The sequence below is a fragment of the Convolutriloba macropyga genome, chromosome 6 (assembly GCF_964194025.1).
Source record: "Convolutriloba macropyga chromosome 6, txConMacr16.3, whole genome shotgun sequence".
NCBI classification, from domain to species: domain Eukaryota; kingdom Metazoa; phylum Xenacoelomorpha; order Acoela; family Convolutidae; genus Convolutriloba; species Convolutriloba macropyga.
This window is the reverse complement of record NC_134473.1, coordinates 51,259,093-51,272,492: the sequence shown is the minus strand read 5'-3', so window position 1 is coordinate 51,272,492 and position 13,400 is coordinate 51,259,093. Positions and strand designations below refer to the sequence as shown.

The 13,400-nt window shown below is 35.2% G+C and overlaps 1 protein-coding gene across 6 annotated transcripts in view; it reads left to right on the top strand.

The window, feature by feature from the left end:
• Positions 1-13,400, top strand: part of LOC142341739 (prominin-1-A-like) — a 105,833-nt gene that overhangs the window by 65,688 nt on the left and 26,745 nt on the right. For all 6 annotated transcript variants that reach the window (XR_012759125.1, XM_075392913.1, XM_075392912.1 and 3 more), the window contains 3 exons: positions 4,547-4,630; positions 5,793-5,843; positions 6,695-6,841. Coding sequence is in view for 5 of the 6 variants with exons in the window: in XM_075392913.1 (XP_075249028.1) it covers positions 4,547-4,630; positions 5,793-5,843; positions 6,695-6,841 (282 nt within the window). In the remaining variant the exon portion in view is untranslated. The remainder of the gene's footprint in view (positions 1-4,546; positions 4,631-5,792; positions 5,844-6,694; positions 6,842-13,400) is intronic.

Here is a 13,400-nt window from a genome sequence, read left to right as displayed (position 1 = left end):
AAAAAAATAGGTTTTTGTGCTCTGAAGATTGTTGTGAGCAGTGTAGTGTTGAGGTTCGGAAAATAGCTTTGTCTTGCGAGATAATTTGTGCGGCGAGGAGTAATGAAAACTTTAGTCAAATTTTTATTAACCGTTTACTTTTTTTGAAGACATTTTAACTACTTCTTTTAGCCATAGAAAGTTTTTGTGCTGTTTTAAATTTCCTTGCTTGCAATGATTTTACTCTATTAATCCTCTAAGACTTGCAGAGATGTGCTGTAATACTTTCCAACACTCACAAAGTTAAGCGAGCTTCATTGTTGTACTAATACAGGCTAACTTATGCTGGACGTATTTTCAATGTTCCGGAAAAAATGGTTGTTGCAAAAGCAGAAATTAGTCATGAATCAATTCTGGACAATTTGCCTGTATTAATCTCCAGTTAACCCGATGATTTTTTGAGTATATTTTATTATTAGCAGAGAAGCAATAGTGAGGCCAACATTCGTTTCAGACATTCGTTTCGGCCAACATGGTTTTACATATTTAAAGAAATTTGAATTATATCTTGGCATTGTCTTTTAACCACTCGAAGACGTATTGGAAGACTATTTTTAAATCAATTTTCTGGAGTGAAACTGATGCAGGCATTAAAAACGTGAAAACGTGTTTATAATGCTAAACAATATTACAGAGTGGACGAAAATGATAGTGGTTTTTCATTATCTTTGCTTAGCTGCGGAGCTCTTTTTTGCAATTTTTGGCACATTGTATCGTTTTATTGAATTTATTGGTAAATGAATTACAGCCTAAATTCTGTAGGCTCTGTTTACTACAAAGGATGCAAGTTTCTTTTCCTACAAAATTGACTCCTATCAAATTTCACAAATAATTGAGAAATTGTACACAATTTTTTCAGTTTTTCTCAATTTCGCTCTTTTTCTTCAAAAATAGAGATGTTTGTGAAATCAATGAGGCTTGGCTGCTCTTTTGTTTTAGATTGTAAGATTTGCTGCTTGAAACAACATTTTTGTTCGTATGTGTACTTATACTATATGAAGAATAAACTGAAATTTCCTAACTATTCATTTTCATTTACTTTGGCAATTTTTTTTGTTGTTTGAATTAATATTGTTGTTTTCTCTGCACTGATGCGTTCTGCAAGGAGATTATAGCTATTTGAAAAATCAGTTCGTTCCCGGGATACGACTTCGAGTCGTTTCCGGAACTCTTCCGGCTTTGTTTGTTTGATGAGTGAGCGAGCAATGAAACCGAAAGTTAGGGGAGTGAATAAAGTTTGAAAAACCTACTTCATTGATCAAAGACCGGAGAGAAGAAAGAGTAGTTATTGTGTTCATAGTTTTTTTGAAAGAGAGCAAGAAATGTAAGTTTGATTAAATTTTCGCTGTGCCAGTGGATTTTTTTGTTCACGAGCTTCTTTTAACCTGCTTTTGTTTTCTTTAGGTTTTTTTATGTTATCTAACAGCGCATTGTAGACAAAAATACTAGTATTTAGCTTGTTTCGATTACCTTTTAAAAGTTCTCTGAGAATAATTGTTAAATAACGAAAGTTAACGCTAATTTGAAAACTTATCAACTATTTTGCTGATTTTGCCAAGTTAATGAAAAATTATTTCCTGTTGGCTCTGTTTTCACAAAGGATACAGTCTTTTCGCTTTAAGTTTGTCTCTTTCTATGAATTTTGAACTCACATTTTTTTCGTATTCTCATTTTGTTCTCCTTTTCTTCTCAACAAAAAGATGTTTGTGAGTTATTAAGTCTTGGCTGATATTTTGTGGTCAGATTTATAGCTTTCAATGCATGAAATAACGTCTCCCGTTTGTATGTGTACCAGTAATATATGAAAAATAAATTGAATTTTACTAATTTTTCATGTTTATTCGTTTTTCGCAAAATGTTCTTTGTTATTCGACTTAAGACAGATGTTTTCTTTGCATTGATGCGTTCTGCAATTAGAGGTTAGTGATATGAAAGTCAATTATTTCGCGGGATACGACTTCGAGTTATTTCCGGAATTCTTCCGGTAATGTTTTTTATTTCGTTGTCAAGATTTTGTTTTAACCCTATGACGTCAGGCTTTTTTCAAGTCTGCTTTTTGTTCATTCATTCATGGATTCAACTTTGCAATTTGGACTGAATTGCTTGCGAGATGTCATTTTACTCTTTTTCGAGTGAGTTTGTGTCCATACGTTTGATTAAGTTTTTGGTCACACGTGACTTTGCTCAACCTCCTTTCTCTCAAGTTGATTTTTGCTCACTTTAATTAAAGGGATAATTAAAGGGGATAAGATCAACTGATTATATGGAGTCTAATTAAAAGTTATTTAAAGCCAGATAATAGAAACAACACATAAGTTTCAAAATTTTTCTGCCTGTGCACAAAGCTATCGTAGTTTTTTTTCTGGCACTCTGTCAGCTATATTTGTTGACTTTAAAGACACGCAGAATTCAAGTAGCTGAAGAAGTCGGTTCTGTTTTATTAACTGTTTTATGTTTTTATGTGATTCCCGTAATTTTTGAACTTGCTAGACTTTTTGACGGAATCACACCGTCCTGTTTCGTTTTGTTTTAGAATTTTTATCGTTTTGTCTCTATATCTAGGAAAAACTTGTTTTGAATATTGCTCATTTTGATCTACAGCTGAAAAAAAATAACTCAAATCTCTAATCTAAATTGTCTCAATTTTTTTTAAGGAAGTAGACAGAATTTGGTCACTTTCTCTATTATCCTTTTTTTCGTATTGTTTTATCTTTCAAGTATCTTTTTGACCTTTTCATAATAAACACATAAATTGTAGTTGATTATTGATAAAATCTGAGCGATTTCAACTGAAGCACTACCTTGCCATTACAATACCTTGCCATTACTTATTTTTTTCCTTTTTCTCAATTATCTTATCAATGTGCATGCTCGCGCATTCGCACGCATAACCACGCACACATGCAAATATTCACTGGCGCATAGACATACACAACACAAGCATGAAACATAAACACAATTGTACAACTCAGCCATGTTCTTACAAAAGCCCACATTACAAACCTGGGCATTTACAACGCGCACTCACTCATATGTATCATTTTTAAACAGAACAATGCCCAAAACATTTTTTGTTTCAATTTATGTTGATATTTAGAAGGATATTCAGTAACCAGTTTATATGGAGAGCGTTTAGTGATCTTTATTTGTGTTTAGGCTTTTATCTTGTATTAAACTTTTTGAGCTTACATCGTGGTTTACAAATTTATCGCTAATTTATGTTTAAAAAATGGAATCACTGAATCTTTATTTATCTGAATCCATTTTTATATGCTTCTTTTTTGCTATGATTGTATAAAATCATTTGCTCTTTGCTGTTTTTAACTGTTTGAAGTTTTCACTGGTTTTCTATTTTTATTTACTGTTGGTATAGGTGTTAACAACACAGGTTAAAATGTGGAAATCACTAAGAAATCGCTTTTTCCCCTAGAATTTTTCTTTAAGTTTTAGTTTGAATACTAACGGATTGCACAAACGTATACATGCGAAATATCTCTTTTAATAATTCTTTCAATTGGGTTTATTTTTTGAAGAAAAATGGTTGTATTTAACAAAACAGATGAAATATAAAAGTAATTTACCGAAAATGGCCGCGCCGGTTAACCATATCAATGAAGAGATGTCTTTTGAGCGCATAAAGCGTTCGAAGTGAAAACCATTTCACATTGCTGATAAATTGCATTTTTATGAAACTTTTGTATTTTTAAAATAGTCGAACGTTTGGAATTTTTGCGTAAGATAAGTGTTTTAAACTTAATGTAAAATGAACGTGCTTGTTTTGTTTTTTTTTTGTTTTTTGAGAGTAATTTTTTCAATGTATGAACTGTTTCAATGTTTTACAAAAGATGGAATTGAAACGGCAAACGAAGGAAATCTGCCGCAAAAATGAATGTACTGAACATTGTGAAATTTTTTTTGTTAGAATGTTTTTGACAAGAATTTTAGGTCCTTAATGATTATTCACCAGTGGTATATTTTTTGCCCATTATCTGGATACTCCAAGACTCGTGTTATACATTGTAAAAAAGTTCGTGTTACCCATTGTAATATGTTGATCAAATTATTGAATTTTGCAAAAATGTTGTTGAAGCCGGGTGCTGTTTTTGATGCTTTTCTGAACCTATAACTTATCAATACAGGATTTTTGTGAGGAGAGATAAATCTTTTTACCCTGTATAAAATATTGATAACCTGAATTGGTGTTTTTGCAGAAAGTTGCAGTAGTATGTATTCATTGTAAAAGCTTTATGTTGCCGCTTATATTGTCATACAGACTGCTATCAACTCATACCAAATAGAAAATTGATCACTCAGATTCATGGCATCAAATTTTGTTCACGGGAGCTGGGGTCCAATTTCTCTTCTATATATTATTATATTTGGATTTGCTTTACAGTATCAGTGTTCTGCAATTTCTCAAAAATAAGTTGTATGAGTTTCAGTGTTGTTTAAATTAGTTGCAAAAATGTCTTAATTTTGGTTTTCAAAGATTGTTGTTTGTGATTAGAAAGCGCAGTTAGAGTTACAACAGGCAGCCAAACAAATGGAATCGATCAACCTGCAGTACTTGGAACAACTCAAACAAACAAGGGTAATTAACTCATAACAAAATAAGGATCTTTTCCGTTTGTGCCCCCCCCCCCCGTACGTTATGCTCCCACCAGTTGCAGAGCACGTGTTATTACATGGTTAATCATTATGTAAAAATATGGCACGTGCGTCTGGGGGGGGGAGGGGTGGTGTGCAAATAATATGCACCCAATAAGCTGGGGGGAACAAACGGAAAAGATCCCAAAATAATTAAACAAGAAAACAACAGCGCATGCCTGAATCTATTAAAAAATTGCGAAAACGGTTGTGCAAGCTTTGACTCCGATTCCTATTCGAATCCAATTCTCTACTCTTCAAAGAAACTAAAGAGGCCCATGCAACAACTAATGGCGTGTTTCCGGGGGTTCTTGCAAGACGGTTATCTTGCAAAAGTCTTGTAAGATGGTCGATTATCTTACTAGACTCTTGCATTTCAGACTGTTATCTTGCAAGATCTTGTAAGATGATGCATAGTGTTGCAAGATTCTTGCTAGATTCTTGCAAGATCTTGCAAGATAACCGTCCCCAATCAACTAGGGATTTTTTCATAGCGCAAAAACATTCCGAAAAGACATTTTTTGGAATCGGGTGACCGCAAAACATGTCTACTGCACAGAATGCTCCAAATGGCTAATTTTTGGTTGTTAGTGGGGGGGGGGGGGGGGGGGGCTGGCTTGTGATGTTACTCTCTCAGGTCCTTGCTTGGAGGGAACATCTCGTAGGGAAAATGATTATTTTGTAGAATTGTTGCAGAAATGTTTGCCGCTTGATGCATCGTCTTTCAAGACTTATTTACAATATTGGAGTCCCCAAATGTCACACCCCCATTGCCGCCATCCCTCCCCATCCCAGTGCTCAACGAATAGGAAAGACTTTAAAAAATTCTTTCCCTGTATCATTTTATGTTTTTGTTATTTTCAACATTCTTGTGCTTTTGTTTTAATGTTTAATAAACCTCCTTTTTTTAATCTTTTGAACCCAAATTTTGGAAAAGTGGATGGAGTTAGGGATTCTTGAAACACTTGCTCATTCAGAACAATCAAAACAATACTTAAATTGGCTTGGGCTGCATCGGAAGGTGCGCACAAGAAATGAAGCTATAACAAAAACGTCAAGTTACTAAGAACACGAAGACTGACAAAAAAGTTAAATTTGTGTTTTAGCAAGACATGATAGACCAACTTGGACTGCTGATTGACAAGATTGAGAAAATTGTAAGTACCTCACACACGAAAACGCACTTCTATTGGTAGTACCCATAGGCCATAGCTTAAGACATTTTGTGAGACAACAAAAGGGAGAAAAACACGGATATGTGCTAAATAAATAACTATTGGACAGAGGCGTGTGTTTGTGTGTGTGTGTGTGCGCGCGCGTGTGTGTGTTTGTGTGTGTATGTGTATGTGTGTGTGTGTGTGTGTGTGTGTGTGTGTGTGTGTGTGTGCGTGTGTGTGTGTGTGCGTATTTTTGTGTGTGCTTGTGTGTGTGTTTGTGTGTGTGTGCCTTTTATGTCTATATGTGTGTCTGTGTGTGGGCGTATGTGTGTGTGTGTGTGTGTGTGTGTGTGTGTGTGCGTGCGTGTGTGTGTGTGTGGGTGGGGGGGTTGGGGCGGGGTCTTTATGTACGCGACTGGACCATTTGCGTTCTCAAATATTCTTTCGTTCGCCCGAGGGCATCAAGAATCTGTGTAACTCTATTTGAGCCCTTGTGAGTTGAAATTTTGTTTGTTTTGGCTACTCCCCCCCACACACACACCCACCCACTTTTTTTCTGCCCCCCATAGCCTCCCTGTCACCCACTCCCCTCATAACCAGTGTTGCTGGCCTCCCTAAATTCATTCTAGCTACAACTAAAGCCGACCCCTCGCTCTTCGTTCCCGAGCAATTTGTCCGACGGTTGTCGGTTTATATGCTCCTCTATTGCCAATGTTTTTTCCGTTCTTCAGTCACAAAGTTGCATCACTTTGTTCATCAAGTTACATGCAAGGTGCTAAGGAGTGTTAATTCATTTCTCACCGAAGTGAGTATGGAGTTGCCAATAATAATGCATCTCTCGTGTTCTTCAGCAAACTGGTGAGAAAATGTCGCTGACTGAGGGAAGCGATGAGTCATATGACATCTCGAGTGGGGCTGTCAAAGATTTAGTCAAAGAGGCCACCGGAGTCCTCAAGTACAACTCAGGAAAGCCGTGGCCTAAAGCACCTTGGGACGAGGTACAATAACAAAACATTCAGTTTAAGTTCTGTTTTAGAACTTATTAGTTAAGGTCGAATAAAGAATTAAATAATAATGCAAATTTTTGTTTCTCATGAAGTCTCACGTTCCGCTGAAGCCTGACGATGACCAAAAACATTATAAATTATTGGGCTTACATCGCGGGCGTTTACCGGTACCAAAAAATTTGCAAAAGTGGTTTGCGAAAGTGGTTTCCAAAAAGCAATGAAGAGCCCTAAAGTGAAAAATAGGATCAAATAAATGTGAAAAGTAGTTACGATCAACTGCAAGTGCATTTCACAAGATTTTAATCCATTTCGAAAGGAAGCGATTATAAGACAATTAAAATAAGCGTACTTAAAATTTATAGGGAGCATTTGTCGCCAAAAGAGAAGTTTGTACTAGATTTACCATTGAAGTACATATTTTTATACCAACAAGGCAAGTCTTTTCGAAATGTTTACGGTATCAATTTATGTAAACTCTTACTTGATAATAATAAATTATAATAATAATAAATTGTTCTCGAGTAGGATGTACACTTGTTTGCAACACATATGGTATAAATTATGTTCCAAAATAGCAAATCTACTCGACAGGTCATCAATAGGTCCAAAAGTTCCAAGTCTAGCGATGACCAGTACCATTACTATGATGAAGGTGTGAATGCGTGGCGTATCATGTTAAGAGAAAATAGGGGGAAACCTCAAAACCTTATTCTGAATTTTATGAGATCTATGGAGTGTTTGTTAATAAAACAAAGCAAACAGTTCTAAGTTGTCTACGAAAAAATTGTCCCTTAAACTAGATAAGAATTTCTTAAGTTCTCTTGCACTCAGATGTTGCACTTTAAAACAAAATTGGGATAAAATTTTAAAATGAAGCAATTTTCGTATTCTTACTCCTAATCTTTTAGGACTTAGGCCGCTGCTTTTGTTTGCAGTTTTAAGTTGCTTTGATTGGATTCTTTTTGGTTGCAGTGTTTGAATTTCTTTTCTAGTAATTACATTTTTGAGACAATCAATATGGCATTCTGCTCTCAAAATTTCAGCTATTTTTTTCAACAGTTCAAAAGGGTGCATGACTCTAATCGAATAAATGTGATTTGATTCGCGTTCCATGCCAGTGGAGGTTGATTTAGGTTTATTAAAAATAATTCGTGTAATTTGTTTTATTTTCGACTCAAGTGGCAAAATTAATGTTTTGTTACTTGGTCGGTAGACTAGTACGCCATAGCTCACAACAGGCTGGACGTAAACTTTATATGTTAATAACATTTGTTTAACAGCTAAAATCGATCTGAGCCGGTAAAAAAGTCCTGAGAATTTGTTCAGTTTTGAGCAAAGGCTTTTAATATGATCGCCGAAATTAAGATTGTCATCCAATACTATACCTAAGTCTTTCAGTGATGATCTCTGTGTTAGGTTTATCTCTTTCATCTTTAATTGTTGCTTTGAATTTCTCCGTCTGGCTTTCATGTTCATAAAACAAGTTTTTTCGTAGTTCATAGTCAGTTTGTTTTTTATGAGGTAATCACTAACCAGGTTCAAAGATTGGCTGATTCAGTTGTTGATTCTCCTTTTTGTTTTACAACAGTATCGTCAGCGTATAAGGTCAAACAATTCTGACTACAGTAATCATCTATGTCGTTTGTATACACAAGAAAAAGAAGTGGTCCAAGTACTGACCCTTGTGGTACCCCATAATTGACTTCTGCAAAATTGGAGTATACATTTCCTGAATTTACGCATTGCTGCCTTTTGCTCAGATAAGATTTCAAAAAACTTCGCATGTGACCCCTGAATCCCAAGTTGTTTAATTTGTCCAAAAGAATACTCTGTTTAACTGTATCAAATGCTTTTTTGAGATCGATGAACACAGCTTTAGTTTCTGTAATACCATCTTCCCAATCTTGCCTGACGCTCTCAATAAAAGATACCAAGGCTTCAACAGTGCACTTTTTTGGCCTAAACCCAAATTGATTTTTGTTTAGAAGTTTTAATTTTTCCAAAAAACTTAGCATTCTTTTCTGAACCAATTTCTCAATCAGTTTTCCTATTGTTGGCAGCAAACTGATTGGTCTGTAATTTTCAGCAACTTTGGGATCTCCTTTTTTATACAGTGGAATAGTTACGGCTTTCTTTAAGCAGTTCGGGAAAACGCTGTTTTCAAACCATTTGTTGACCAAATAGGTAAGAGTCGGGACAATTGCAAACTGTATTTTCTTGAGTATAAAATTGTTGAGTCCATCAAAATCTGAGCTGTATTTATTTTTCAGGTTTCTGATTGCCACGGATAGCTCTTTTTCGCTGATTTTGTGTAGAAACATGCTATTGACGCTTCTATTTTTGGGTTGTTTTTTCCTTCTGTAACCAGTTTATCAGCTAACGTTTTTCCAATGGTGATGAAAAATTTGTTGAAATTTTCAGTCTCTTCCTGCGTTAAAGTAGCTTGTTGTTTTTTTTGTGAGTCTCCTCCTAAAATTTTGATAGTATTGAAGAATGTTTACTCTTGGGTAGTACTCTTGGCCTTCCTGACTAAAAACGCTTGATAAAAGTTTCTCCTTTTTTCGAACACTCTTTTCTGTAGTAAATTTCTAATTTTATTAAATCTCTTTTTATTATCATTTGTTTTCTGTTGCATGTATCTTTGATAAAGTTTTCGCTTTTTTTGCAAGGTTTTTAATTGAGTTATCAATCCATGACTTATGTCTGAGAGCCTTTGATTTCCCCTCTGGCACTTAATGGTTTATTTCATCACTAATGGTTTGTTGAAATTTGTCAAATGATGAGTCGCAGTCCAAGAGACAAAAATTATCTTGAAAACCTTGTAATTTGTGTTTCAGTTTGAACGCTAGCTTTTCTAACACATAATTGTTTTCTAGGATAGCCCAATATCTGTAGTACTGTTGCATTTTTAAACCTGTTTCTTTCGTTTCCTCATCTAGTCCAGTTTGAACAGTGTAGTGATCAGTTATTGTAGATTTTAGAACTTCAACTTTCACCTCCTGTGAGCAATAGACTATATCAATTCTTGTTTGAGAATTAATGGTCTCACTGGTGAATCCTGTCAGAGACATATTGTTTAGATCATAGCCTACGAGAACATTTTCTAAAGTCAAAAATTTTGCATTTGTTTTTGAGTGATCAATGTTTTAGTCTCCACACATTAGGTGCATCTGTTTTGGCTTGAGTGCTATTTTTTCAAAATTTTCTTCGAAAGTTTTTGAAAACTCTGATAAAATTGAATTAGGTTTGAGGTATATAACAGTCAAAACGAGATCCTTTTCGTAATTTTTGCGTTCAATTTTGATAGTTAGCAATTGACAGTTCCTACTCGAAAATTTCTGCAGAACCGTTTTCACCACGCCTTCCCTCACAAATATTGCAACTCCTCCTCCTTTTCCTATTTGCCGGTTGCTTGTATCAAGCAGCTGGTAACTACTAAGTGATAAACATTTGATGTTGCTGTCATCTTTGAGCCACGTTTCGGTTAGGCATATAGCCAATGGCTGTGTTTCTTGTTGCGCTAAAAAAACCTCGAAATGATTTAAATTTTTATAGATTGATCTGATGTTCTGCAGTAAAATAGTATTTTTCATTGTTTAAAATATTGCAAGCTCTTAATTGAATTAGAACACTTTTACCACTCGTTTATTCTAAAATGAAACTCCCTGTGCATTCTTTTTTTTTACACGGTTATCAAATCAAAACGAAAGAACACCGACTGGTTGACACGTTTTCCGCGAATATCATAAAAAACATGTCTCATGTCGGCATTGTTATAAACTTTTCTGGTTTTCTCGAGGATTCATTATCAGTTTTCATTCGTTATTTGCGAATATCACAAATTCCAAACGACTGGAAATGAGTCTCGAGCTGTAAACAACTAATCTGCGTATATAGCAAGATTTTTGTTCCTCCTGATGTTCTGTTCGCTGTTAAATAATTATGTCCTACTTGAGGCTGCGGGTATCGCGAGCACTAAGGCGGAACATTCTAAAGTTTAATAAAGAACCTCAATTAAAAAAAAAAGAAAAAAAAAATGGAAAAAAACCCTATCCGAAAAAAGACAGGCTGCGTTTATTGCAGCTAGTAGCTAGTGGAAGGCACTAAATGTCACATTTAAATTATGCATGAGCCACTCTTCTACAATAAAGTGAAGTACTGGTACTGGATAGCAATCAAAGTTAAGGCTTCAAATTTTCAAAATATTATAAATAAAATTTATTGAATTTTAGAAATGTGGCAGGTTTTTTCCAGTTTAGTTTTTCCTCTGCTTTTTCATTTCAGGAGAATACTTTTCTTGTTCATTTGATGTTACCGTGCGATAATAATTGGTGCCAGACTTTGGTTTTTCTCCGGCCTAGTCTCTCAACACGGCATTTTTGACTTTATTGAGGTCGTTCACATAGTTAACGGGTTGGAACGAAGTTTCGTTTTGAGAATTCCGGACCATAACGGATACTGCACAGTTTTTAGTGGATGTAATCATGCCCATCTTTTTAGCTTCACTGTTGATTTGCCCTTCATGCTTTGGTAGCCTCTCGTTGATATACCTGTTCAAATTGTTCAGTGGATTCTTCAATTTTTTCAATTTCTTTTTGGCCCCAAACACTCGATCTTTCTCGTCAAAATACACGAACTTGCATAATACAGAGTCAGGGCAAACATGTGACCCCGTGCCAGAAAGAACATGGCAGGCTTTTATTCGGTCCTCCCGCAGTTTGATTCCAAGATATTTATCAAAAAAAATTAAAGTATTTTTAAGCAAATTCCGTTGATCTTTTGAATCGAATGGTGGATTACAAATGATCACACAGTCTTTGCTAGTATAACGTTCTTGTGCTCTCAAGCAATCGTTCATCTCTTGCTGCTTTTTTCCAACTCTTGAATTTTTAATTCCTCATTCTTATTAGTTTCGACCAGACCAACAACAATTTTTGATAGTTCTTCAATAGATTTTTTGACAGATATGTATCACCTTTCATACCTGATGTGTCGTTTGCAAAATTACTTGAAGGTTCTCCAAGTTCCATGACTTGACATTGTTACCACACTCAATTTTGTAAATAATGCACCTTACTTAACACATAAATGGTAAAAGTGATCGGAAAAAAATTACACAAAATTCATAGTTTTTTGTAACTGAGATATAATGCAACTATATTGTATGGGAAAAGGGTTCGCGTTCTGATGTAACACGCTTCAAGCACAGTTCTTTTTGTCAGTTTCTAAACATTCAACTTGAAGTTTTTTTGTCATACGTGTTATAAGATATAAATTGAAATTGACGTAAGCAATGGTTTGTTTTCTACAGCGTAAGCTTCAAAGATAGAATGAAAGAAGAACCGATTGTTTGCTGCGTTGCTATTAATCGATACTATTCAATTAACAATTTGTCTTTTTGCCTTCCCTTTCTTCTTCTTGGCTAGTGTTCAGAGCAAGTTGCTGTGGCCTTTTTCAAACTTGTCTTCACTACCAATGGGGCCTCTCTTAGAGCTGCACTTCTTTTCTTTGCCGTCGTGGAGGTTCCGGACTCTGTGTCGAGCATCGAAGCCTCCGTCGACAAGGGAAGGTCTTCCGACTCGTAATCAATGTACAGGGCCTAAATAATAATTATCGTTCAGATAAAACAGGTTCTCTGATCAATTTCCTAATCAAGAAAAGAAAGTAAAATTACAAATCTGGCTCATTAGTTGCAGAGAAATCTCTAATTAATTTTAGATGAATCAAACATTTATCATTTTTGCTGAAAAATACCTTGATTTTCTTTCCGAAATTATTTAAAGGTTAATTGAAAAAATTCCGCATTTTTGATATGATGTTAGTTTGTGAAAGAGAAATACCTACGTAATTTTAAGTGGTGGTAGATATGACCAAATTACTTGAACTGAGATATGACTAAATCACTTTTATCAACGCTAAAATGAAAGTGAGGGATTTTTGTGAAAGTAATCTGCCGCTTAATTTGTTCCCCAACCAAATGACTTTATTCCAAATTTTATGTTTTCATGCTCTGTTTCCGTGCTGTTTCGTACTTGGTTTTCTCAAAACGAAGTTTCGTTTTGAGAATTCCGGACCATAACGGATACTGCACAGTTTTTAGTGGATGTAATCATGCCCATCTTTTTAGCTTCACTGTTGGTTTGCTCTTCATGCTTTGGTAGCCTCTCGTTGATATACCTGTTCAAATTGTTCAGTGGATTCTTCAATTTTTTCAATTTCTTTTTGGCCCCAAACACTCGATCTTTCTCGTCAAAATACACGAACTTGCATAATACAGAGTCAGGGCAAACATGTGACCCCGTGCCAGAAAGAACATGGCAGGCTTTTATTCGGTCCTCCCGCAGTTTGATTCCAAGATATTTATCAAAAAAAATTAAAGTATTTTTAAGCAAATTCCGTTGATCTTTTGAATCGAATGGTGGATTACAAATGATCACACAGTCTTTGCTAGTATAACGTTCTTGTGCTCTCAAGCAATCGTTCATCTCTTGCTGCTTTTTTCCAACTCTTGAATTTTTAATTCCTCATTCTTATTAGTTTCGACCAGACC